The sequence below is a fragment of the Orbicella franksi genome, chromosome 8, assembly GCF_964199315.1.
Source record: "Orbicella franksi chromosome 8, jaOrbFran1.1, whole genome shotgun sequence".
Lineage (NCBI taxonomy): Eukaryota > Metazoa > Cnidaria > Anthozoa > Scleractinia > Merulinidae > Orbicella > Orbicella franksi.
Window position 1 is genome coordinate 13,178,223 of NC_138152.1, and position 27,627 is coordinate 13,205,849.

At 41.6% G+C, this 27,627-nt stretch overlaps 3 protein-coding genes across 3 annotated transcripts; 2 read left to right on the forward strand and 1 right to left on the reverse strand.

Annotated features, from left to right (window-relative positions):
- The first annotated feature begins 479 nt into the window (after nt 1-479).
- Nucleotides 480-6,309, forward strand: LOC145494617 (uncharacterized). Its single transcript, XM_081474146.1, has 2 exons — nt 480-1,996; nt 3,157-6,309. Exons 1-2 carry the CDS (start codon nt 1,081-1,083, stop codon nt 3,585-3,587), a joined length of 1,347 nt encoding a protein of 448 aa, XP_081330272.1. The 5' UTR covers nt 480-1,080; the 3' UTR covers nt 3,588-6,309.
- A 1,153-nt stretch (nt 6,310-7,462) lies between these two features.
- Nucleotides 7,463-13,667, forward strand: LOC145494602 (uncharacterized). Its single transcript, XM_081474122.1, has one exon. The coding sequence runs from the start codon at nt 8,199-8,201 to the stop codon at nt 13,515-13,517; it is 5,319 nt and encodes a 1,772-aa protein (XP_081330248.1). The 5' UTR covers nt 7,463-8,198; the 3' UTR covers nt 13,518-13,667.
- Nucleotides 13,668-18,485: 4,818 nt separating this feature from the next.
- LOC145494170 (uncharacterized) lies at nt 18,486-27,313 on the reverse strand. Its single transcript, XM_081473633.1, has 2 exons — nt 26,697-27,313; nt 18,486-20,590 (listed from the first exon to the last, which is right to left on the reverse strand). The coding sequence occupies exons 1-2, from the start codon at nt 27,019-27,021 to the stop codon at nt 18,486-18,488; spliced, it is 2,430 nt and encodes an 809-aa protein (XP_081329759.1). The 5' UTR covers nt 27,022-27,313.
- Between the last annotated feature and the right edge of the window lie 314 nt (nt 27,314-27,627).

Here is a 27,627-nt window from a genome sequence, read left to right on the forward strand (position 1 = left end):
TGATGCTACACTGTGAGATCAGAAAAACCCTTTTGGGTTTCTTGCTGGGACATGGTTAGGACGGGTTGCTGACTGACTGCACTGAGTCATGACTGAGTGGAAATCTGATAGATTGTGATTGATTCCACCAAATTTCAATAACGACCTCCCCATTGGGTGGAAGAGGAGCTCAAAAGCATGTGAGCCAAAAAAAAAAAAACGTTTTTACAACATTGGGTGAGGCTGAAATCTCCAATGCCCTTCCTGCGTCCGATATCCGGAACAAAGCAACAATCTTGTAGTTGTCTATTAATACTTGAGTACTTCCTTCCCGTGACAGGAAATTGCACCGTATGCGCAAGCTGAAAGTATTGGGGTACAGTCAGGTACAGTGTATATTACCAAGACTCTACCAAGCTTAAGGTCTGACCTAAAGTTCCGGCCCTAAAACCTTTTTTACCCGTCCCATATAGACTATAAAAGAAGAGACACGGTTCAACCCCTATTTTGGGCGGGTCAGGGAGAGTTTAGGGACTGGACGGTCTCAAAAGGTATGGTTTTTGAGCTGCTTTAGTCTGACAAAGGGTAAAGATTTAGACCGTTTTGGTCTGAATTAGGGTATGTTTTTCACTCTGGCTTGGCATTGACAGGAGCTTATGGAGTTGGGTACTTTTTTTAACAAGGGACTAATCTCTTCCGCTTCATCATTGGCAACTTTTTAGGCCTTCTAGAAGCCATTTCTGGTTAGTGGCGGTCTGAGTTAGAGTCGTGCACTAACACTAGTGGTCTGGAATGGGGTATTGATTTTTGGCTCAAGTCTAAAATAGGGGATGGAAATTGGGAAAATACGGATATGGGAAGGGTTTTCAATGTTAGGGCCGCACACCCGCCACCAAAAACTTTGGGGAGTACCAACTAGTTCTGCTCCAGTCACTTAGGTTGACCAACCTAACCTTGCGAGCCCGAAAATGTTTGCCCCAACCCACTCCCGACAAGTGTACATTTGTATTTATTTTCTCGTTCCCACCCTACCCCTGAACACAGATCATTTCAAGATGGCGAACACTGTGTATTGTAGGTCCTTGTGAGCGGTTTTCTATCATGTTTATCTCAGTCAAGACTAGATTAAGCCTTTTTCGATTGCTGGCAACCAGGAGCGTTCGAACGAATGCGATCTCGCTACAAAGCACGCCAGAGAAAGAAAGCAATCGACAACGCTTGATCATTTTAGGCACCGGTTGGGGCAGCTACAGCGTGCTGAAGCAAATCAACAAGAAACTGTTTGATGTTATCGTTGTCAGTCCGCGCAACCACTTCCTTTTTACGCCACTGCTGTGCAGTACAACTGTGGGAACGTTAGAATTTCGAAGCATCATAGAGCCGATTAGAAACACAGGATTTCGAGACGAACACCATTTTCAGCTAGCAGAAGCCGTGGAATTGCGTCCAGATGAACACACAATTGTGTGCAAAAGTACTTTGAACGATGATCGATACAATCTGACGTACGATAAATTAGTCATTGGAGTAGGTGCCATTAGCAACACCTTTGGCGTCCCGGGAGTTTACGAACATGCATTCTTTCTCAAAGAAATTGCAGACGCAAGACAGATTAGGAATCAAATTCTTAAAAACTTCGAACTGGCTTTGCAACCTGGCGTTGCTGAAGAGGAAAAGAAGCGCCTGCTACACTTTGTGATAGTTGGAGGTGGTCCAACAGGGGTGGAGTTTGGTGCAGAGTTATACGACTTTGTAAAACAGGATGTCACAAGATTGTATGTACACGAGAAGGCTAACGTTAGTGTGACATTGATCGAGGCAAGGCAGATCCTGCCATCTTTTGATGAAAAGCTCCGCACTTTTGCCGAAAAAAAGATGAGACAGAGGGACCAGTTTGATCTTGTGCAAAGTAGTGTGACAGAAGTGCATGCTGATCACATCAGGCTGCAAGATGGGACAATAATGCCCTGTGGTTTAGTTGTGTGGTCTACAGGGCTCGCTCCAAGACAATTTACTGGTAAGCAAACAATATAATTGCCGTCCTTTATGCCAGCTGGCGCTATGGAGATGACAGACTAAACAATACAATGTTAAAGGGTTGGTTCAAATGCCTCTCCTATCATGTGTTAAGCCAAAAGAGACAGGGGAGGCACCAAAATGGCATACAGTTTTTATCAATTAAACACTGTCTGACCAGAGTAGACTAAAAAATCCTTGAAGAAATTATTCTAGTTATAAACATAAGCTTTCTGTGTAATGGCAAAATGTCATGAGATGTTGAGTGTTGCAAACAATGAATAGAGACCCTTCCTAAGTAAAGATCAGGGCCCAGTTGTTCGAAGGCTGGAGAAGGCTATCCATTGGAAAAATCACTATCCAGTTGATAAGTGTTAACAATACAAACCACCTCCTCTGCTGGATAGTGATTTATCTGGTGGATAGCATTATCCACCTTTCAAGCAACCTGGGCCAGGCGTTTTCAGGATAATGGTTATAACACCCATGGATAGTAATCCATCCAGTGAGGACTCTTCATCTAAAAGAAACAAAAGCATTTAAAAGTTGAATTGATCCTTAATCCCTAATATTGCAGGGAGGAAAAAACCCACATCCAGTTGCTAGGGGCAAGTAAATTTTGTTTTTGGGCAGGTGAAAATAGAAGTTCAGTGGCCCTCTGGGCGAGTGAAGTTAGCCTCAGTAGTCTTGACGTGAGTCTGAATGAAAATGTCAGCTTGATAAATTAATGATATTTTCCAGTCAGAAGCCATTTCAAAACTTGAGACTGCAAGAGTAGTAAAAAATTGATTAGAAAGCATGGATTAGTTAGGAATCCAAACATACGCAGTTCAGGTTTGTTCCCTGACTGCCATACTGGCCACCATGTCAGCAAGTAATGTTTAAGTGGAGGTAAGTGAAAACAGAAATTTACTGGCCCAATTTTTTTTCCTGCTCTATATTGCCAGTGGTTAAAATAGATATTGCCAAAATAATATTAAGCGAGAAGTGGAAGGAGAAGATGTTAGGTATAAGATGTGTGCTCAAACTGATCTTTCTCAAATAAGGAATGGTTTTGACATGAACAACGGGACGGGGGGAGGATCATAGTGGAAATGTACTTGTACTCCATCCTCCCAGTCTGTTTGAGCTTTTAAAATTTATATTAGTTATTGTTTCAAGCTTCAGTGGATCTTCCAAAGAACAGCAACAGTCAGCTACTGGTTGATCGATTTCTCAGGGTGAAAGGAATCAGTGATGAGTCCATATTTGCCATTGGTGACTGCTCCTTTGTTGAAACCAGCCCCTACCCCTGCACTGCGCAAGTTGCAGAACGTGAGGGCAGTTATGTGGCAAAGTCCTTGGGACTCATAGCACAAGGGAAAGGTTCTGAGGTGGAGCCTTTCTCCTGGAAAAATATCGGCATGCTGGCTTACCTTGGAGATTATCAGGGCTTGGCTGATTTTCCCACAAGCAAGTTGCAAGGCTTCAAGTCATGGATTCTTTGGAGATCGGTGTACTTCACCAAGCTGGGCAGTTGGAGGTCGAGATTTCAGGTGCCATTCGATTGGATGAGAACATTTATATGGGGAAGGGATGTGTCTCAATTTTAAAGGGCGCTGTGGATAAACGGATTGTTACAGTGAAAGTCAGAAAACCGTGAACTCCTAAAATATATCAGGAATGTTTATTGTGGCCAATCACGAGTGAGATCTTCAACCACAGAGACCACAGAAAACAGATGAGTTTCTATCAGTCTTGGAATTACAGGTTATTTAAACACTAGCAAGTGGTTTTACAGATTACAAATGGGTTTGTTTACGCAACTTTGTCATTGAATAGGCTTCCACGCCGTATACTAACGATTTGTAAAATACTCTTCGCAACGAGCGAGTATCTCAGATAGTAGACAAAGACAGACAGATTTTTTTCGAACTAATTTATGTTAGTTGCATTTATTTCGCCAGTTAAGTTCTCCAAAATTGTTTCTGCGGTGTGAAATTTCGCTAGAAGTTTGAAGTTTTACTACAAAAACAATTTCTGTCAGTCATTGCTTTTAAGATCACTTGAAATCAGACTTTTCTACTGTAAATTGAATAGCAGAAAGCGAGGAAATTCGTTAAGTGTATTCCACAGAAATTCTCCTAAATACAGCAACGATTAGAGAGGTAAACTCGACTGAAATTGACTCAAATTTTACGGCGAGAGAAAGACAGGATTATGTGCCATTACAGCGCCAAGCTACAAACAACCAAGCAACTCTCACAACTTCAAAACACTCAATTGAATTTACTTACAGCGACTTTCCTTGCCATTTTAAAGGGAACAGAGATAAACTTGCGTTGACTAATTGTCAATGGATGCGTAAAAAAGGTAAAAGATTGACGACTACTGTTAACTTTTTGGAGCAAACTTTAGGCAACGGGAAAAAAATCCGACCTGTTGGCCGTATCGTAAAAAGCTGGACTGGTCACATGCGTATGGTTAGCCGATCAAATTCGATGATTTAGGATTCCAGCCCACTCAGATGCTTGAGAAAAAATAATAGCAGGTATTTAGACTTTCAGTGATATATAAAGACAGAGGGTGTACCTTGGGACATAGCGAAAGCCAAAAACTAAATGTTTCATAGATCTGTGATCGATGGAATACATCTGTTTTCTATGGTTTCTGTAGTTGAAGATCTTGCTGATGATTGGTTAAAACTTGATAAACATTCCAGACATACTTTAAGCGTTCATGGTTTTCTGACTTTCACTGTAAGCCTGGTTCACACTTGTCAGATAAGCACAAGCATAAGAACAAGAAAACACTAGTGTGCACCACAAGTGGGAAGTGGCGTGAAATAATTCAACCATCGATGTAACTTGTGCTTCGCATCCATATGTTGATAGTGTGAACATCCTTCTGCTTGTGCTTCTGTTCATGCTTGTGTGAGTCAAAAGTGTGAACCATTTTTCAGTGTACATAGCTGCTATTTAAAGCCTTGGAGGTAGTCCACAAATTCATTTTCTTTAAAAATAGCTTATAATAGTTAATAATTGGCTGGTTTTTAATAATTAACAATTATTGGACGAGGTTGAGCAAAATATCGCGATTTGTCAGTGAAGATCAGATCAATTATTTGCTGAGGCTGAAGGCTGAGGAAAATAATTGATCTGCAAGACACTGACAAATAATGCTATTTTGTGATAACCGGGTTCAATAATTGTTTTATCATTTGATCTCCAAATTTGCTTTCTTGTTTAAATCACTCTTTGACAGCTCAGGAGTCAAGGGAGCAATCTGCCATTGTTCACCAGAGATCATGGTTACAATTACGCATGAGCAGAATATTATTTGCAGCAAAACACATTTAGACGGTACTACGCATGAGCAAACCGTTATATGTAGGGAGTTATTTGCAGGTCATGTGGTTGGCTCTTGGCCAATGAAAAGGAAGAAAAAAATGCATGGACTGATGGTTATTTTTATTAGAACAGTGCCAGTGACTCTATACTCATGTACACGTACATTTACATCTAGAACAAAGAACCATGGTCAGCAAGTATTGATTAATGTTGTCAGCAGTTAACAGTTAAAGTCCTCCTGGCTTCATAAGTCGCCAAATATCCAAGGAAATGCCTGCTTTTTGAAGCTGTTGTACAATTTCGTACTCTGAAAAAATGAAAGTGAAGTGTACGTTGTAGCATTAATTATAATAATAATTATAATACTTTAGTTAGCAAAATAGTTTAAACATTGTCTCATTATTATCAAATGATAAAGGTGTCCATTTTATTCTGGTCACAATTGACTATTTTACCCAAATTCATTAACCATATTCATCAAATATTATATAGCTTATACACGTATACAATTAAAAAAAGTAGCTAGTCTGTTAAACAGCATTTATCCCATACTCAGTGGCAAAATGTAATCATGGTCATCACAGAATTTGATTACTCTACACAATATATTAAAAAAATAATAACAAGAGGCAAATGCTGTCAACCTGGTATATAAATGTTCAGCATACCACCCTACACAAAAGGAAGCCAGCCAATATTGATCTGGAACACGGAGAGAACGTCCTTTAATCACGAGCCTGGTTTCCCTTCCATCAAGCTTCTACTCCTGCTTAACTTGTGATAAGTATACGCATGCCATCGTGTATTGTAAGTTAGCGAAATTGACTTTTCCTCATTGAAAAATTACGTATTTTTTTGGCGTGAACGAACAAACAGCAGTCCTGTCCAAATAACAAAACTAAAATCCATCCTGGTTGGTCAGTGAAATAAAAAAGAACTCCAATTCATAGACTGCTTCTGTTGGCATTTGTTGTATCTTTGCTGCGTACACAAAAAGCGGCATTATCGCTCTTTTTTTCAAACTTCGAACATGGAATCTTGTAGGAACGAAACGAGATTGCAATTTTGTGCTACACTAACATGTAATGGTCATGGAAGGTTTTTGTTTCATCGAGACCAACGTAAATACTCTGGTCGATATATTCTTCTGTTTCCTTTTTACCCCATTTTCAGAAATAACCGTAGCCGTGACCACGCCTTCTCACAGGTTAGGAGAAGGTCGCCTTGTCCTCTTATGTTTTGGGGTTTCTTATGAAACAGCTAGTTAAAATTAGCACGGCAGGCCACGAAACACTTTCAGGGGTGAGGGTGATGCAGTCTTTACAATGGTCTAGTTCAGCCTTTTCGTTTCAAATATTCAACAGTTGAATGTTAACTGGTTGTTTTCAATCAAATTTAGTGCCGATTCTGAGATATATCTCGACAATGTTAGCAGTTGTTTCACGGCAGAAAGATTTCATCTCTAGATGATACAGTAAGATCCACCACAAGAGTGTAAATAAGCTATACCACACAGAAATGCTCAATAGTTTCCAATTGAATCATTCGACACCTTGGGATCTCTAAGCGCAAGCATAAAAACAAGAAAACACTAGTGTGCAGTGTGCAAGTTTTGCTTTGGCTCTAGATGAAAAGTTAAGGCACCGTCCGCACTGCGCCGGAGGAATTCGAAAAACAGCTTTATTTCTATATCTACTACGGTTAGGCCTACCGTCCACACTAATCTGTCACGAAAACGGTGCTTCTCGAAAACGCTCTTTAAACCGCAAGAATTTAAAAACGCCGGCTTTTCGTTTTCGTGTGGACAGAAAAAATATCGAAAACAGAACTTTTCGAAAACGACGACGTCACGCGAATTATGTGATTTCCCTGACCGAATTTTCTTCAAACACAAATCCAGAATGATTGTTGCGTTTTTAAATTCCTCCGGCGTAGTGTGGACGGAGAACATCTGATGCGCTTTCAGAGTGCAACCTCCGTTTTCAAATTCCTCCGGCGTAGTGTGGATGGAGAACATCTGATGCGCTTTCAGAGTGAAACCTCCGTTTTCAAATTCCTCCGGCGTAGTGTGAACGGAGAACATCTGATGCGCTTTCAGAGTGTAACCTCCGTTTTCAAATTCCTCCGGCGTAGTGTGAACGGAGAACATCTGATGCGCTTTCAGAGTGTAACCTCCGTTTTCAAATTCCTCCGGCGTAGTGTGAACGGAGAACATCTGATGCGCTTTCAGAGTGTAACCTCCGTTTTCAAATTCCTACGGGGTAGTGTGGACAGGGCCTAAGGTTAACCCGACTCGGCGAGAAAACACTGAAGTTAAGAAACGCTGATGTCACCTATGTGTGTTAAATCGCAGTTAAATGTCAACTTGGAAATAGCAAAGTGACTTAAGTAAACGTTGGCGTCAGAGCAGAATAAAGGAATATGACGCTCTTCACATCAGCTTTTCAAAATAGCTGTTCATCTCCAACTTTGATAACAGATGAGAGAAGTGTTTTCTTTGTCTGCCGACGCAGTACAACAGTTTGTTTCGAAACACACGTAGACAGAACATTTCACCATTTCCATACAGCTTGTACCATTGATAAATTGCCCAGCTGCCACCCAGTGTTTTTTTCTTTCAATAATCGTTTGCGTATGAAAGCTGCGATATTATAAGCTAATCGCGTAATACAAGCAAACTTTGACATATGTGGGACGTCCAGTGGTTCCTTCACTCAGGTGGTGCATAAATTACACCTCTTTTAGCCACGCCCTCCAGCACACAACCGGATGAGGTCATGGTTGTGTAGTTCTCCTGTAAACCACAAAGAGATCATGATAAATCGCAAATGTCGGCACTATAATGTCTGCTAACTAAGTGGGAATCTTGTAAATATGAAGCTGACTTGTTTGTTGCCAAATTTGTGGCTGATTTTGGGCCTTTGGTTGTTGGCGACCTTAGTAGGGCAAGTCCAAAGTAATGGCGAGAATTGGGGTCCTGCTACTGTACCTTGGCATGCGCCAAAAACAAATATCTATCGAAGGTCATTTTATGGCCCCAAATATGAGACGCAAACTTCAGCCGCGGCAGAACGACTCCAGAATGACATTGGAAACGGACCAAATATTCCTCAAAACTGGAACACGCCAAAATCAAATCTTTATCCAAGACCCTTTTATGGTCCCAGACAAGAACTACAAACGCCAGCGAAGTTAGTACAACCCAAGAATAGTTATGGAAATAGGCATAATATTCCTCAAAACTGGAACACGGCAAAATCAAATGTTTACCAAAGAACATATTACGGGCCCAGACACGGAGTGCAAACGGCAACAACGGCAGTGCGACTCCAGAGCGATACTGGTTACAGGAATAACATTCCTCGAAATTGGAACCGGCCGAAAATCAACGTTAACCAGAGACCATTCTATGGTTCTAGTTATAAAATCAGAAAGACAACCTCAGCATTGCAAATACAGAATAGCATTGGTAATAGGTATAATGTTCCTAGAAACAGGAATGTCCCAAGACTAAGCCACTATCAAAGACCGTTCTATGGTTCCAAGTACAAAGTGCATACGAAAGCCCCAGCAGGACGAGCTCCAAATGGTATTGGGTACAGGCGTACCGTTCCCCGAGAGTGGAACGCTCCAAATGCATACCTTAACCAAAAACCATTCTATGGCTCGAGTTATAAAGTACGAAAGCCAACATCTGCATTACAGCGCCAGAATAGATTTGGAAACGGGGGTGGATTTTCTCGAAATTGGAACGATCTTAACACAAACACTTACCAAAACGCTTTCTATGGCCCCAAGCGTAAAGTGCAAACTGCAGCCACGGCAGCACGACTCCAGAACAGTGTTGGAAACGGGCGTGATTTTGCTAAATATTGGAACGGTCCAGACAAAAACGTTCAGCGAAAACCATTTTATGACACCAACCATAATTTCGTAGAGACAAACCCGCCATCACGACTCAAGAATGGTATCGGGAGTAGACGCAATATTCCTCGAAATTGGATCCCTTTTAAAGGAAACCTTTACCAGATACCATTATATGGCACTCACCGTGGAGCGGGAAAGACACAGTCTCCCGAAGGTCCAGTGATAATGCGCAGTACAGTAGAAAACACACTACTTGGGAGAAGTATCGCTCCCCGAATTGCGAAATGGTTGTCTACTGTTCAACGTAATCGAATACCACAGACTGAGGAGATCAGAAGTCCTGTACGAGCTTTTATCACAACATCTGGAGTCGACAGCAGGACAGTAGATTTTTCAGAACCACGTTCACCAAGTAACTATCAGTTGGAAGAATATGCCATGGGACAAAAACTGGAACCCGTGCCAACCCAAAGCACCAGCGACGTATATAATTCTGGGGACGTTGCACTTCAAACAGTTTTATCAAAGGTGAACCCAAGCGAAAACAGCCTCATTCCCGAAAGTGTGTCGAACCAACGGGCCACATCGAGAACTGGGTACATAGCAACTGCAACGGAGGAGGAACAAATGCCAGTGCCGAGAAAGTCTTACGTAACTACAAGCTATATAAGAAAGGAAAGCAGGCTAAACGATCCGAAACTAATTAAGCTGAGGCAGATTCTCCCGAATCTTAAAAAGCGGAGTCTCAATCAAACGACAGATAAAGACGCAAATCATTCTAATCATTCCATCCTAGGTGCTTGGGAGAGACGGCACCTTTTGAATGGTACTGGTAGCTTTAAGAAACGTAATTCGGAAAACTCGAGAGAAAAGAAATCCTCTATCCGTAAAGTGAAGGGACGACAAAATTGGAGCATCCTAAACGAGTTCACCCCTAACGTAAGACTTGCCACTATGACTTTGTTGAAGCAAAAGAGACAGAACGTACGCGAAAGAGAATTGACACGATTTGGGCCAAAGGTTGAAAAGAAAAATTGGGACACCACACCAGTTCTTAACGGGGGACTACAAAACGTTTCCAGTTCAACGAAGCAAAACGAAAGGGGGGAGGGAGCGCCTCCGTCGTTGACAAAGCACAGTGTTTTCCTAAAACGGCATCATGCGAAGGCTCAGGGTGGCCCAAAGAGACATATAAAGAAGAATACTAGAAATTTTATAGATGGGAGGAACAGTGCATTTTACGTCAGTCCGAGTAAAGCATACCTGAACAGACATTTCTCGCCGTTTTATGAACGAAACTTTGAGCCATACTTCAATACTAGAGGGCAGTTCGAAGCTGCTCAAATGGGAATGGCGGAACGTATGGGTGCGATGCGATCACGAAGTTTGTTTCATTCTCTGGGCAATATCAATCCACAGTTTTTTTCTCAGAATCCCTTCCGGTACCCGGCCGTGCCTATGCCCCAGCAGTTTGAGGCGATGCGACCATATGGATTGCCAGCAAGAAACTTTCCATTTGGAAACAGCAGGGCGCAGAATTATTTTGGCATCCCTTGGAATATGAGACTAGCAAACCGAATGAGAGGGATGCAAGACGAGGAAAGTAACAATTTCGACATATTGCCTCAAGGTTCTTACAACCAGGAATCAGTACAACCAAATATGGAAGTAAACAAGTCTCCAGCAACCTCCTTGCAAGGGGACAGTGGTAAATTCACTGACAGCTACCAGAGCCCAGTGACTGAATCATCCAGCCAGATTCTCAAAATAGATAACAACAAGCTACTTGAAGGCCATCCTATGGTAAACTCGGAAAATGATTATGCTACTGATCAAGGCGTTTACGGAAAAACTAACCCTCGACTCACAGGAATGCAGGTTACAGATCAGTCAGCCACAATGCTAAACAAGTGGTACCCTGTAAGAACAGGCAAAGTGTCACTTATGACTGATCCTCGAAAGGTCTCCTCTCAATGGCCCTCTGGTCTTCCTGGACTGGATGTCGCTACCAAATTTAATCCACTGCAAGCAAGAGATTACCCCGCAGTTAACAGCCCCGCAATGGTCCATCGCTTTTACCAAGATAATGAACAGTATTTTCAGCCAAACAAGGATGAGGCTGAAGAGGAGAACGCAAATAATTTTCCATCAAATTGGAATAATATCGAAAGTAACATTGTTGCATTCAACCGAGGTAGTCGCATCCCATATCCAGCCCTTACGATGATGGAAAAGACTGCAATGAACGGTATAGCGAATAACGGATACTTTCCAAATCCAGGTCCATATCCTGAATTTCAGTTTCCTTTCTTTCCAAGTTATGGTAGGAGAAAGAAACGCGAGGTACGCCAAGCTAATAACTCCATCCAAGTACCCCATGGGAAAAATAAAACCGTGGATGCAAAGAAGACAAGTCGCAATTCAAGCTTGAAAAATTCAAGTACTCCAGCAAATGAAAGCTACAGAATAAATAAGATGAAGAACGCTGAGAAACCCCACTTCAGTCACACGAAGAGTCACAACAAGAAAACTGTCATTAGAAAGCATTCCTCCAGGATTCGGAAAAAGTTCAGATCTCCCAGAAATTTTGTTAACGCGGGGAGTTACCCTATGTATGCTGGCATTCCTTCATTCTTACCATTTTACGGGGAAACCAGCGATCCAAGAATGCGATTTATGTATCCCCAATTACCGGTAGAGGACCCAATAAACGACATGAAGAAGAAAGGGTACAAATTAGCGAGCGGAACGTTGCGTGCGAGCTTTCTAACTTTACCCAGACGGTGGCCCAACGTAGCTGCTGGACAACTGCCATCAATTCCACCCAATCAAGAACTTGCTTTTCCAGTTGGGCCCCCCCAATCTTTAATGGAACTGTCCCAGAAGGTAGACCAGTTTCCAGCTCAAGAGTTTACTTCGAGCGAAAGGGACCTATCACCTGAAACACAAAGGCAGGCTTCAAATGTTGAACCAAATACTGTCAGTTCCGCATTGAATATTTTGTCCTCCCAAGAGCCCCAAGAATCGTCAGGACAGCCTTCGATACGAAAACCTAGAAATGGACGCAATGCAGATCATGAATCGGAGCAGACATTCGTAACGTCTCCTCCTAGTTATTCATTTCGCATGGGGGGTGTCTCTCAGAGTTTTCAAGGTCTTCCTAATACCGGTGTACCAGAGTTTTCTGAGCAAAGTTCATCGGAATTTTCGGAAGGTCCTCAAGGTATACCAGAGAACGAGCTTCAAGGAAATGGACAGGGTTTAACCGGGAAAGGAGAACCATATTCACAGGAAGACGATGCTTTGGACAATGGTGCTGAAGATGAGAACGGAGAAAGTGAGTCACTATTAACACCTGGTTTGCTGGATGGTTTAGATGATGCACAGACGAGTCTGCTTAAAGAGCACATGGGGAACTTTGCGCCATTCAAACGGCCAGGTATGGGGTATTTTAATGCCTTTAGACCTTACCAGAAGGGGAAGAAACGGCCTCCTCCAGTAAATCGCTTGTCGCCCCCCGAACGACAAAACGCTCTTTTAGGGCAAAATGCAATGGCTGGACGGAAAGTTCACGGAGTTCTCCAACAACGAGCAACGTTTAGCACCAAACAAAATATTCAAGGAAATGTCGAAGGGAACATGCAAGGAAACATTTTAAGTGGTACCGCTTCGGGACGAAATAGCCACGTGCTAAGTCTGCCAAACCTATCCTTAAATACCATAGAGAAACTGATTGATTCAACTGGTGGTGAGCAATCGAAAGGTGATTATGACCATGGCTATGGTTCCAGTTCGAAGAGTCCTGCAGGGAACAAAGTAACTGATGGAATTCCTGGTGCCCAAGATTCCTCCGAGCAAACTGGTGCTTCAGACTGGAATGTACACCACAGCCTTAACGAAAATGGGAAGTTCGTCCACAATTTTGACTGGAAGTCACCTCTGATCAGTCAAGCACAGTCACCATCCGACTTCAACTGGAAACTTGAGAGAGCCCTGACGGAATGGAAAGAGCCACCCAACGCAAATCACGATCCCGCTAATTCGGGTGGGACATTACCGGACAATCCACCGGAGAAAGTATTTGTACCGCCGAAAGGTTCCAATGGTAATCCTGACGTCGTTCCTGGATATACGTTTGATACCCAGGGCCAGAGGTCGGGACCACTGTTTCTTCCCAACCCGCCTCCCGAGCTTGGAGATGACACAAGTGCAGAAACCGTGCTGATGGTACCATCATCAGGAGACAAGTCAAAAGGAGAGGCTGGGGCGAAGAAAGAAAACATCAACAAGAAGGTCAAGACAAGTCAGAAAGAACAAACAATCTAGTCTGAGTTAGAAAGTCCTACCTTCCATTTTGTTGTAGAAACTTATGGAAAGAATTGTTTCCTCCTTAGGTTTGGGGAAGATTTCTTCAAGTTATTGTGGTTAGTATCCTTCGGTTTGGGAGCTATCCAATAGGAACCCCGTTATAGTAATGATGCGGATTTTGATTGTTACCATTTGTACTGCTAAGAGTTTTCAGCTTCAAAGTTAAGGCAGCACCAGTTGTAGCATTTGGAGTTATCGAAAACCCGGGTCCAAAACTGCTTTATATTTATGACGTATGACATTGCTTTCGAAAACCATTTTTGAGTATAATGTGCTACAATCATGCGGTTTACCGTTAGAATGTGGGAAAATATATAATATTTTGGAACTGATAGTTACTCCACAAAGCGAGATTCTGGTAAAATTTTGGTTTCCTGCTAACATTTGCCACAAGTTTCCGAGGCATTTAGATTTTGAGCCCCTTCCTGGGGCCCTTTAGTTTTTCTCCTTTTCAAACATAGATCAAAGCACCAACGCAGCAAGTATATAACATTTAGACCAGTTTGAAAGGGAATGTGCAATTCACTGTCAATCTTTTTAAATTTTTGTCCGTAGGTAAAATGTCCCCTACTGATGTCTGTTTAAATCTAAGACTTGCAGTTAGAATTCAGAGAATTTAATGGTACAAGAAGGCAAAATATTCTTTCTTGAGAATGCCGCACTTGAGAGTTCGACATCGACAAGAAACTGGTCCCATGCATGAGCTCCTTGCAATGATAATTGTTTGAATAATTCTATTCTTAGACAACGGCTATTTTAATAAAGAATAATGCGTTGGTAAAATGTCGTCACGAATTGCTAACAATCGTGGCAGCATCCAGATTTTCGCCTACTTTTTTTAAGGTCGCTTAATGGCAATAAGCCTTACATTTGAATGTTGCCACGAGTTACGGGGTGGCGGAAGCGCGATAAGTATTAGTGCTACGTGTCGATAAGTATTAGTGCTCTGTGTCACGAATACAGAAACTATCACAGAGCTCTGGGAGTCGCTATTTGGATCAGTGCTATTCATTATTATTGATGACCAGGGGGGACTCCCCTATAAAAAGGACGGGGGTACTGGTCGTACCTCTGGTACCTCTTAGGGTGCTCAGCCTCAAAAGGTCCCACAGCAGGAGCTGTCGTGGTACCTTTCAGGGTATTGAGCCAAAAAAGTCAGTGTCAGTTCATAAGTTAGTTAAGAATTGGTACCTCTTAGGGGTGAAAAAGAATTCAAGCCACGTCCACAAAACAGGGTTTGGTACTTCTTCAGGGGTTCTGTTCAAAGTTTCCGACAAGTACCCCGGTCCTTTTTATAGGGAAGTCCCCCTCGGGATTGATTTTTCCTTAGGAATAAAATAGTTTCGTAGACACTTTGAGGGATTATAACCACAGAGGAAGTAGCGCCCTACGACCAGAGGATATCAAGTACGTTAAAGCATGGGGTTACTGGAGTTAGTTTGACTATAAATCCTTGCCGAATTTTCTCACAAACTCGTAAATCGGTGAACAGGTTTTGCTTTTGGTTCTATTGATTAATAAAAGAGCTTTTTTTATTAGAGTCTTCAAATGTCTATCTGGTAGGTCCTTAGTTTCACTTAATTAATGACGAGTTTACAAATGAGCATGACTGGAATTTTTGTCGCAAAGCTGTTGACCGTATTGTGACCCACAGAGATTTTCTGGGTAAACGAGACGATCATTTCAAGCGGCAAAGGCTCGGAATATTTGACTTGTGTCTAGAAAACGTCTTTTGCTTGAATATTTCGCCTGCCACCAAGTCCTCAAATAAATGTTGGCTATTTTCCACGAAAAAGCACATGACATGTCAAAGGTTCATTCACATGTCCCAGTGTCGTCTGAAAACATTAAGACGGAATCCACCAGAAGTTCGAGTAACGAGTCGACAAAAACCTAGTACCCCTGAGATTATTTACATCGTATTGCAAACTTCTGTACGACTGTTTTAAATATCTTCTCAAAAAAAAAAAAAACATTTTCAGCAACACCAAACGTCGAAAACGAATGTTGAACTTAGTATGAAACACTTGAAAGTACTGGTGAAAGGAAACTGATGATGAAATGTTTCCTGTGTTTGCACAAGTTCTCTGAACTTTGAAATTCATTTTCTCTCGTTCCCATGGGAAATTGTTTTCGGTGTTATTTCAGGCAATTATTTATGTATTTACCTTTAAGAAAATGTAAAAATGACTGTAAAATACTGAAAATTATTCTGGTACCAGATTTGTGTCCACTAAAACCTAAAATTGCTCGATTTTCCATCGGATTTCGTCTTAACTCTTGGAAAACTATCTGTGTGCAAAACTGGTTCTGTGCCATTCAAACTTAGAGCCATCTAGATTCCCTCTAGTGCAAAATTAAATTTTTAACCTTCAAAAATCTCAGCATATTTAAAAATAGTATATAACAAATTATGGTATGGAAAGTAATAGCTAGTAATCAAAGCGAAATATCAAACACGACAATTCGTGTTTTTCCTCATCTTCAAACACCTTTCACAAACATCCAGGGCCGGACTGTTCAAAGCCAGAATTAGTGAGAATTTTGATTTCAGTTTTGTAACTTTTCGATGACCTTTTCGATGACGTTTCTATCGTTTGTGCTTCAGTTTTGAGCTAGAGTAATTTCAAACTAATCAAAACATAAGGAGTCAAAAACACTTTTTACACAAGAAAATTTAATACTTCGGTTAACTTTTAATCCTGGGTTTGCGTTAAACGGCTTTCGAACCCGGCCCAGCAGGTCTTCATAGATGTGGTGAAACACAATCTCGGGTGTTCGATCAATCGAAACTAAAACGTAAGAGAAAACGAAGACAAAATCGAAAACTTCTATGCTGATTAAGATCAGTTATCCATCACCATTACTGGTACGATCCCTTTTGCTCGAAAACGCAAAACAAGTGAGCGTGTGAGCGTGACTGCGAGCGTGACATGCGAGCGGCGAGCGGCGAAGCCGACCTCTCACATGTGTTGCGTTTTTTGTGTTCTTCCCAACGGATTTTCGTGCAAAAGAGAGTCTTCTTGCAGTTCATTCATCTTGTTGAATTATTTATGAGTTTGAGAAGTTACTGCACCACTTTTATTTACCAATTTTATTTTATTACAACTCAACTTTTCGAGGATACGCTATGTAGTTTCGTACTGGCTCAGGACTGTATGCCCATTTTATAAAATGCGTCATTCCAAAATTTTCAACAAAACCGCATGGCAGGGTCACATGCGGCAATACATTAAAAACATCAAACTCGAAGTTTCTCTATTCTAAGGGTTTTCAGAGGATGTTCAGCAGCCTATTGTCAACTTCCCACGTTTCGAGCAACTTTTACACTTCTAACAATCTTTTGCATTCACGAATTCTGACTACTTCTGAGAAATCTCACTAAGTTGTTTAACGAAACTTAGGTCTGTAGAATAGCAGAGCATACGTATGATCTTCCCGCGGTTAGTTGAAAAACTGTATAAGGTAAGCTGGTAGTAACGTCAAAACAAATCGAAAATGGCGGACTAGAAAAAAAGTGTCTTTGAGAGTGATCAACGCTTAAGTGAATCACAGCTGTTGCATTAAAATAAGTGCTTGAAGTCGAAACATTCAAGGGACTTACAGATGATTTCCAGTCCGTACTACGCACTCTCGAGAGTTTGCTCACGTTTTTGTTTTGTTTCATGTATGACATCACAAAATGTTTCGCAAAAATGTTTCGCAACTACTTACATGAAGTAAATTCATGTCAAGTGCTATTATGGGCGCGTAGTTTTATGTTTCGTTCTTTCTCATGTCACTTGATGAAACAGCTTCGCAGCTGTAGGAATCAATGAAGCTGTTGGAAAAAGAATTTGAAAGGCCTCAAAGATAAGGCATGTAGTTCGTAACGAATAACATCGATTCGCATTCCATCGAGTGAGATTTTTTTATGTTTATGAACATGAGGGTGCCGAGACCGCACAGTACGAACTGAAAATCATCTTTAACTGTATTAGTGATTCACAACTGCTTATAACTGATGGTCTCCCAGGGGTTTGGGGGAATCTGCCTGGGCACATGATCAGTTATTTCTAGGGACCTTTGACCAAAAAAAATTAGGGAACAAGGGAGAAAAAATGTTACTTTTGTGGGACAGCAAGCGTATTTTTAATACAAACCTACCGACACAGAGAGCAACTTTTTCAACGAAAAGGTACTTCTTTCTGGATCAGTTTAATAGCTAGCCGGTTAACGCTAACGTTTCTCTTTTGCATTAAAATACAATCCACCATGTTAGTGAGGACATGTCGTGTAATTTTGTAGTTTCTACCTGAAATGTCCTCATATCCACTTCGAATTAATTTATATTGTAATGCAAATGAAAAAATAATCGTGAAGGACTATTGAGAAACTCTTGAGCCAAATTTTGAGGAATGTTTAGCATCTTTTTGTAAAATTTCATAAACGTCGCTTACGTTTACAGCTAGCTAAAACGGCAGCTCTTCACTGACGCATTTTCGTCCTCCAATAAAACAATCACACGATGTACTTGCTAATATCCTCCGAAGAAGAAATGGGTATCTTTTCCCAAAAAAAGAAAAAACAAAACAAAAGTTGACAGGGGTTACCTGGGCCAATGTTCGTCCTCTCTTGCAGAAACAAATTTCTAGACTTGAGTTACGAGAGGCACAGTGGGGCGTGAAGTGCTCGCTTTGTCCTTAAACTATTTTATGTCGAGACGTTGATCTCTAGTGTAACTAGCTTAATTTCAACGATCTACGTAAAAGTACGACTTAAACAAAAAGTGAGCCATAGTCGGTCCTATATATGCAAACTAAGACCATTTTGGATGCTTTTTCCAGACGGTGGTTGGACTTTGCTCTTTAAATATGCGAATACTACAAAAAAAGAAATATTTTACATTTTGTGCGATACTACTACCGAATGTTAGGCATGACGTTGCTAACACATATAGCAAGCTCTTGAGCGACAAGGAGATGAAATCCGTCTCCAGAATGAACGGAACATAGCAAAATATTTGTTCATATTTTCACCTGTCCATTTTGCGACAGTATTACGGCCGAGTCTTTGGTGATTCAAATCTGGCAAATGCGTGTACAGTAATGGAACAAAAGACCGTACACGATAATGGTAATTATCATGATCACGATTGTGATGTCTGTAACGGAATCCTTTGCGTCTCCGCGAAGCTACACGCGGTTCTAGAGTGGCAACTTTCCTAGCTGCTTTGATTAGGGCATTGGCTAAAGCCTTTCCAACCATGTTTACGGAGTACTCGTTGTTACTACTGTTGGACCTTGAGTCTCGGGCAGGTGCATCTTGTCCTGTGACGGGGGGAACCACTTGTAATGGCTGCCCAAGAGGGCGTTGGATGGAAAGTGGCTGTTGCAGTGATGGCCGTGGTGCGGCATTGGTAGAGACAGGAGGAGGGGCAGGATTAGGCTTGGGCAAGGTACCAGGTTGGGCTTGAGACAATGCCTGCGATAATGCTTGCACTAATCTTGCATTGCTGATTGGTTGAATGCCTTGCTGCATGTTCTGAGACAAAGCTTGTATCAAAGCAGCCGTTAGCAGGTCAGGTGGTTGACTGCGTGCTTGAGCTTGATTCGCGGCAAGAGACAATGCCGACGCAAGAGCATTTGGCTGTGACTGAGTCATCGAAGAACGAATGGCATTTGCAAACAAGGTGGTAATGCCATTGTAAAGAAGGGGATCATACCCTCCTGTGGCTTGAGGAAACTGTTGGACCCCAGGTAAGGAAAACGGCGATGAAAACATCAGAGGAGATGGGTACTGCTGAGACAGCTGGGCCAATGGTGAAGCATATTGAGGCCACGGTGAATTCATATTCTGGAGCATTGGTGACTGGAGACCTCCCATTCCCATAGGGTACATGGAACCTCCTTGAGGCACAAATCTATTCCAGAGAAGGGAGGACATTGGCGATAAAGGAGATAATCCTGGTACGGGGCTAGACATTAACATGTTGTTAAGGTCTCCCGTGGGTGATGGAGGGATTGAAGACACTGTTATTGCAGCTGGTGGCGATGCGGCAACAGTAACTTGCCCTGGGGGAGGGGCCAAATTTGGTGGACCGACTAGAGGCGAAGGGGCGGCTATTATAGTTCGGGGAGGTGACGCTTGTTCTAGATACATTTCAGGAGCGGCCGCGGGAGCAGGTGGGTATTGATTTCCAGGTTGTTGATACATCATGGCGGTCTGGGCTTGTTGTGGCTGGGGTGCAATAACGTATGTTGGAGGTGGTGGTGCTGGCGGTGGAGGTGCGATAACATATTGTGGTGGTGGTGGTGGGGGTGCGTAGGCGTATTGTATTGGGGGTGGTGGCTGAGCAGACTGTGGCATTATTATCTGAGGTTGCTGAGGCGTTTCCGGTGCCGCTGGCACTGGTGCTAATATTATCTGTGGAGTGGGCTGCGTTTCAGATTCCTCTTGAGATGGCAAAGTGAGAGGGTAAAAGCTTGGCGCTGTTGGTGTTATTGGAACACTTTCGTGCTGCTCAGCCTGACCAATTTCCCCATTTTCTCCAATCTCCAGGTTCAGATTAATGTTAGCCGCGCCAGTTGGCGGCGCTCTTTTAAACGGAGTCGCAGCCTGGATAGCTATGACCTGCTTCTCTGTCGGTTTGGTAGTAGGCGGCAATGGGGTGGTTAATGGTGTGGTCAGCGGGGTTGTCAGAAGCGGGGTTGTTATCGGAGGGATTGTAGTTGGTGTTGTTACCGGCGTTGTTGGTGTTGTTGTAGGTGGTGGCGGTGGTGGTGTTGTAGGTGCAGCTGTTGGTTTAAATGTCGGCGCTGCAGTTGAAGTTGCACCCTCCTCATCCAATAAAAAAGCTTCATGCTTGCTGTTGATCGTGTTATCGGGAGGAAGAACAATGTAGGGCTCATCATCTACTACAGGTTCATTGTTGGAAATCTGTTTTATCTGTTTTCTGTAAAGCTTTGTGTCATACCATGGATCCGAGTCTCGGTAATAACTCCAAAACTGCCTTCTTGCAAAGGGCAATTTATTCCTCCTCCAAATAAAATCTGTTTAAAAATGGATAAAATCATAAAAGCTAAGAAAACATCTTCTCGCATATTACATTTTAAACCATGTCATAGAAAATACAGCCAATCAGAATACAGGAAAGCTGTTGTATATTCGATGGTATTATATCCAACCTTCCCATCATGCCCCGCGCGTATGGCTCATGGATTGGGTTGGCCACTGTATTTTCTTTGACACGATATGAAATAGTTATCCAACGCTCTCTAATGGTATATCGTGGAATATCCCACTTGCTTATACATCGACTATTCTCTGGGACAATATCCCTACTCATCTAAAAGATCTCAATACCTTCAACTTTTCGAATCATCTGAAACTTTATTTACTGTCTGAACAACATTCTGAAAACTAGTAATATTTCTATATGCTCCTTTTTTTTTTCCAATTTTATGTACGTAACTCATGCTCTTAATAGCTTTTTCTCTTAAGAATGGCTGACTGTTAGGATCGAGAAACGCCGGTCAACGTCCCATTTGACAAATCGCTCATATTTTGCCCAAAGATACCCTTAGGTGACCTTATTCTAAAAATCATATTTAGAGGTTCCAGCGAATTTTTATTTTTCAGAAATTCGCGAAAATTTGACAGCGCGGTCAAAGTGCGGTTTTTCGTGTAATAAAATGACCGAAATAAGGTGCGAGGACGAAGCGCTGCTTAAGTCTTAAAATAAACTCAATTGACTTCAAACTTCACACAAATGTGGAACAACCACTCTAATTTATTCCTCGCTTTAAACTAATCTCAGATATGTTGATATAGTGGTTTTCCGAACCATTTTAAAAACAGCTATGAAGCGTGTGAAAAATAACGGCAAAATGTAGGTCATGTTTAACAGCAAAAAAATGCATCTGGTACCTCACTTTCCGATTATTTTACTTTACAGCCTTAAAATATCATTATTTAAGATATACCGTGCCAAGTTTCATGCTCGAACTCGCAGTATTTCCCTTTGTGAAAAACGAAAATCTATGTCAATGTGTTGGGCGCAAATAACACAATAATTATGCACGAACCAGAGACAAATCAATTTCAATGGCGAAAGTAAAAGGCTATCATTAATTACAATCCCGTCAATTCACTGCTATCAGTAGAAACATAATGTCCACTGCATAAAAACTGTTTTCAGACGTTTTCGAACCATTGCGCGTTAACTTTGTTTAATTTCGTGTCCGCCGTCATGTCTAGTTTTTCATCGCGTGTATTTCCTTAATGTCAACAACACGTGAATGGTTGTCATAACAAACGCAAGAGATTTCCTGGAACCTTAATGTTTTCGATTCACCAAAACGCTTTAAGTTCGTTAAGACACAATAATGGGTCGACTTGGAATGCTTTTTAGCATCAAGGACGTTAAAGGACTGTAAATTAATCGAGTTGAAATATCTTGAAGCAAATCAAAATCGCGCCCTTATTCTAATTTGGTAAACAGCCAATCTCCGTTCAAGTTCAAGAAGTCGAGAGGTTAATCCGGCAATGTATTACCGGTACAACAACAAAATCAAACCGAGGTCATCAAAAGTGTAAGTTTAAAAGTGTAGTGGCAAGTTCCAAATAAATTTCGCCTATATAAATTGGAAACAAGATGTGAAACGGTCTGACCCGAAACAAATAAACAAAATATTAATACGACTAATTTAACCCGAAAATGTTACAGAAAACATACCTAAAAGCCGTCGATTCCCCTCGATACCACTCCGCATTGCCTTAAAGAGCCCAAACTTTCTGCTGTAAGAATCAGGGGCCTCATGAATCTGTATTTATTATATCGGCAACCATGCTGCGTGGCTGATATTCGAGACTCAGTAAAAGTTGTCACACAACTGTACGAGCAGCCCAGTCACGCTTTCACTGCTCTTGCGCAAATGTTCAACATTTCGCAATTTACATAAACCGACTACAAGTTTAAAGTAGTGACAGTAGATTGAAATGCGCTTGTTAAAGCTGTCCTATCGAGGAACAATTATTTCCTGTTTTTGAATGGCTCTTAGTTGTAGCTACAGTCGGGGAGGGGGGAGAGGGTATTCCCGGAAATTTCGGATATCTGTATGCCGTGGAAGATTTGTGGTCTCCAGCTCTTAACGCCAACACTGAAACACTAGATGATTCTCGAAGTATCACAGGGGTCACTACGCTAAATAATTTTGAGTGTAGCTCCGCTGAGTCAGTTAACCGTTGGCGCGCATATTGCATTGACCGTGGACAGGTGGAAAAACAGTTAAACCGGAAAAGCCTGTTGCACATTGTCATTTAGCGTTGTCCAACACGCAGTCGGTCTGGTTGTAATGTTAATCGTATTTGAGAGAATCTCAAGTTTTCTTTCGACACATACTGGGGTGATATACTACTAGATGGGCGTGGCCGGGACCCACGAGTCAAGTCAGTCAATTTGCCATGCTTAACCGAGAAGAGTGATAGTGAGCCAGTAGTGGAAGGACTGCAGATTGTCCCTACGCTGGAGTATTTCTACAACTTCCTTTGCCTGACTAAAATTTCTCTCCTCTTCAGATGCCTGAACATGCATCTCATCAGGATCACTTTGGCGCATTGCGGCACTTAGGTGAGAGAAAAACTAGCACCTGAAAAAGACGAATATTATAAGGATCCCGGGCTCTGCGCATTCCCGCGCCACCAGTTCGGTGTCAACCTTTCGGCCTGTCGTTTGACCAACGCGGAATTTTGCCATAAGATACGATTGCTGCTTGTCACTGACTGCCTTGAGAGCCCAAACCTTTTTTAAAACAACGAGCGCTTCCTGGTGACCTATTGTGGCTTTGAGTTAAGCGCCAACGCCTGCTCCAAGCAAGGTTTGTAGCACATTTTGGCTAAGTCCATAAGGGAATAGCTTTCCAGGGACTGAGTACATTTCTCCAGCGACAAGTGCCTCTCTAAAGTAGACACCCTATAAAAGACACGAATGCAGCGGCCTTGAAGACATCAATACACCCCTACCGTGCATGGTTACTAAGTGCCGCAATGCGCCAAAGTGATCCTGATGAGATGCATGTTCAGGCATCTGAAGAGGAGAGAAATTTTAGTCAGGCAAAGGAAGTTGTAGAAATACTCCAGCGTAGGGACAATCTGCAGTCCTTCCACTACTGGCTCACTATCACTCTTCTCGGTTAAGCATGGCAAATTGACTGACTTGACTCGTGGGTCCCGGCCACGCCCATCTAGTAGTATATCACCCCAGTATGTGTCGAAAGAAAACTTGAGATTCTCTCAAATACGATTAACATTACAACCAGACCGACTGCGTGTTGGACAACGCTAAATGACAATGTGCAACAGGCTTTTCCGGTTTAACTGTTTTTCCACCTGTCCACGGTCAATGCAATATGCGCGCCAACGGTTAACTGACTCAGCGGAGCTACACTCAAAATTATTTAGCGTAGTGACCCCTGTGATACTTCGAGAATCATCTAGTGTTTCAGTGTTGGCGTTAAGAGCTGGAGACCACTAAATCTTCCACGGCATACAGATATCCGAAATTTCCGGGAATACCCTCTCCCCCCTCCCCGACTGTAGCTACAACTAAGAGCCATTCAAAAACAGGAAATAATTGTTCCTCGATAGGACAGCTTTAACAAACGCATTTCAATCTACTGTCACTACTTTAAACTTGTAGTCGGTTTATGTAAATTGCGAAATGTTGAACATTTGCGCAAGAGCAGTGAAAGCGTGACTGGGCTGCTCGTACAGTTGTGTGACAACTTTTACTGAGTCTCGAATATCAGCCACGCAGCATGGTTGCCGATATAATAAATACAGATTCATGAGGCCCCTGATTCTTACAGCAGAAAGTTTGGGCTCTTTAAGGCAATGCGGAGTGGTATCGAGGGGAATCGACGGCTTTTAGGTATGTTTTCTGTAACATTTTCGGGTTAAATTAGTCGTATTAATATTTTGTTTATTTGTTTCGGGTCAGACCGTTTCACATCTTGTTTCCAATTTATATAGGCGAAATTTATTTGGAACTTGCCACTACACTTTTAAACTTACACTTTTGATGACCTCGGTTTGATTTTGTTGTTGTACCGGTAATACATTGCCGGATTAACCTCTCGACTTCTTGAACTTGAACGGAGATTGGCTGTTTACCAAATTAGAATAAGGGCGCGATTTTGATTTGCTTCAAGATATTTCAACTCGATTAATTTACAGTCCTTTAACGTCCTTGATGCTAAAAAGCATTCCAAGTCGACCCATTATTGTGTCTTAACGAACTTAAAGCGTTTTGGTGAATCGAAAACATTAAGGTTCCAGGAAATCTCTTGCGTTTGTTATGACAACCATTCACGTGTTGTTGACATTAAGGAAATACACGCGATGAAAAACTAGACATGACGGCGGACACGAAATTAAACAAAGTTAACGCGCAATGGTTCGAAAACGTCTGAAAACAGTTTTTATGCAGTGGACATTATGTTTCTACTGATAGCAGTGAATTGACGGGATTGTAATTAATGATAGCCTTTTACTTTCGCCATTGAAATTGATTTGTCTCTGGTTCGTGCATAATTATTGTGTTATTTGCGCCCAACACATTGACATAGATTTTCGTTTTTCACAAAGGGAAATACTGCGAGTTCGAGCATGAAACTTGGCACGGTATATCTTAAATAATGATATTTTAAGGCTGTAAAGTAAAATAATCGGAAAGTGAGGTACCAGATGCATTTTTTTGCTGTTAAACATGACCTACATTTTGCCGTTATTTTTCACACGCTTCATAGCTGTTTTTAAAATGGTTCGGAAAACCACTATATCAACATATCTGAGATTAGTTTAAAGCGAGGAATAAATTAGAGTGGTTGTTCCACATTTGTGTGAAGTTTGAAGTCAATTGAGTTTATTTTAAGACTTAAGCAGCGCTTCGTCCTCGCACCTTATTTCGGTCATTTTATTACACGAAAAACCGCACTTTGACCGCGCTGTCAAATTTTCGCGAATTTCTGAAAAATAAAAATTCGCTGGAACCTCTAAATATGATTTTTAGAATAAGGTCACCTAAGGGTATCTTTGGGCAAAATATGAGCGATTTGTCAAATGGGACGTTGACCGGCGTTTCTCGATCCTAACAGTCAGCCATTCTTAAATCTCCATAGAAAAATAATACCTGGAGGCTGACTAGAAAACCCTTGGTTACTTCAGTCTCCAGACTCATATAGTACAGTTTCTGCTTTGCCTTTAGATTTCATTGATATAACAAAAAACTGTAAATGTACGAGTAAATAAAGTTATTGTTGTTGTTGTTGTTTCACTTGTATTTTCTTAGTATATGTACTCATCTAAAGGCTTGGTGCTTATAGCGAGAAAATTCAACTGACTCGTGGGATATTCCATGATATATACTCGATATGATATTCCATGATATATACTCGAAAGCATTGCATAAATAGTTCATTTCTTAAGTTACATTTCATTTCTTAATTTCACAGTTATTCTTCAGTGATCAGATAATTCCTTACTTTCGGTGTAGTATCACTGATTATGAAATATTAAAGATGACTTCTCCGCTTCATTTCTAAAGAATATGCCAATTCGTCAGATTTGCCTTTTGCACCAGCTTCAATGCAAGTGCAAAGCGTTCTATAAAATACATAGAAATTTGTTAACTTCACATAGAAATGAACGTGTTGGTAAATTAAAATTTGGAATTCCCTAGGATTGCGCAAATGAAGAAACCAGGTTGAAAAATAAGTTGAACTTAAACTACGTGTTTATTTGTAGAACCAAGAGACTGTGACCTAGGTAGTCTCGTGGTAAAACGAAATAAATCCCCACCCATCCCTTCTAACTCACTCTTCTTCCCTCAGAAACCTTCTCTGATATCAAAGCTCACGTTCACGTGTGTGGTTTGCCCTTGACCTACATTTGCCGAAGGTATGCTTATGTGGTTCAGCGGCTTTTCCGTATATCTTGCATTATCGCCGATTCTCATCTGAATCGACGACAATTCACTATTCATTTGCATCTCACGAAGCTTAACCTTTCTTTCCAAGTGAACGTGTCTCTATCACTTTGTTCTGGATAATTATATTCCTCAAGATTGGGGATTTAGGATAGAAGAACTCTGCACCTTACCTTTTCCCTGCTTTGACCTTGAACTACCAGAGTCAGTCAGTGTATATTCCCTTTTTCGCCTAAAACCTACTGTAATCGGGAAGCCGTTTGTCACCTTAACGCGTTTAATATTTGTGTTATCTGAAGGACTTTGGTTCTCTTGGTGGTCGCCACTGCCCGACCATCTAACCCATTTGAAAGTTCCCCTTCTTGGTTGAATTGTCTTCAAATAAGCTTTCTTCCTGCCGTAGAAACCATTTCCCACAGGTACAGTTGCCATGAAGATCAAAAGTGATAGAACTAACATCACAAATGCTCTTCCAGGCCGGGCATAAACACGGTTCATGTTTCCCCAAGCAAAGTCTTGACCCTTTTGACGTTCATTTCACCAAAACTAAGACATGTACCATTGCGGTTGTCTCATCCGCTCTATAGCTCTCGAGAGGAGTGGCGGATATTGTACCTTTAAGGAATAAACATGGCTAGATTGGCGTAAATATTGTTATCCGAGTCTAGTTTTACTTAGGGTACATAATTAACCGATTCGTCGTTTAAAAATTAATACGATGTAATAGAAAACTAGTGTAGTGGAGTACCGACAGGTGCTAGTAAACCTGTATCCCGGAAATTCCTTTAAACAAATTACTTTATTATCTGCGAAGAGCAGCTTTTTAACAAAAAATTAATCTGTAAGAGATAATGATCAGCCAGTTTCATTCGTTAAAATCTTTTAATCTGTTATTCGTTTTTTAGGTCACTAATTTCATGCAAGTTTGTTTTGACTGAAACGAAGACGAAACTGCTGTAGTGCAACTGCAACTATGGATGCAGGTCACAAACAAACCAACTCAACTACTTTGGGTTGCTGTGATCCTACTGAGAAATTCTAAGAAAGTGTATTATTTTGGGACGGTTTTAGGAGAGGCGGGTGGAGGCGAAGCCCGCCTTTTTG

Coding starts and splice junctions, on each gene's coding strand:
- LOC145494617 (XM_081474146.1), top strand. CDS start 1,081: ATGTTTATCTCAGTCAAGACTAGATTAAGCCTTTTTCGATTGCTGGCA. Junction 1,997..3,156: donor CGCTCCAAGACAATTTACTG/GTAAGCAAACAA, acceptor TATTGTTTCAAG/CTTCAGTGGATCTTCCAAAG.
- LOC145494170 (XM_081473633.1), bottom strand. CDS start 27,021: ATGAACCGTGTTTATGCCCGGCCTGGAAGAGCATTTGTGATGTTAGTT. Junction 20,591..26,696: donor AAGGTCAAAGCAGGGAAAAG/GTAAGGTGCAGA, acceptor ATTTTTAAACAG/ATTTTATTTGGAGGAGGAAT.
- LOC145494602 (XM_081474122.1), top strand. CDS start 8,199: ATGAAGCTGACTTGTTTGTTGCCAAATTTGTGGCTGATTTTGGGCCTT.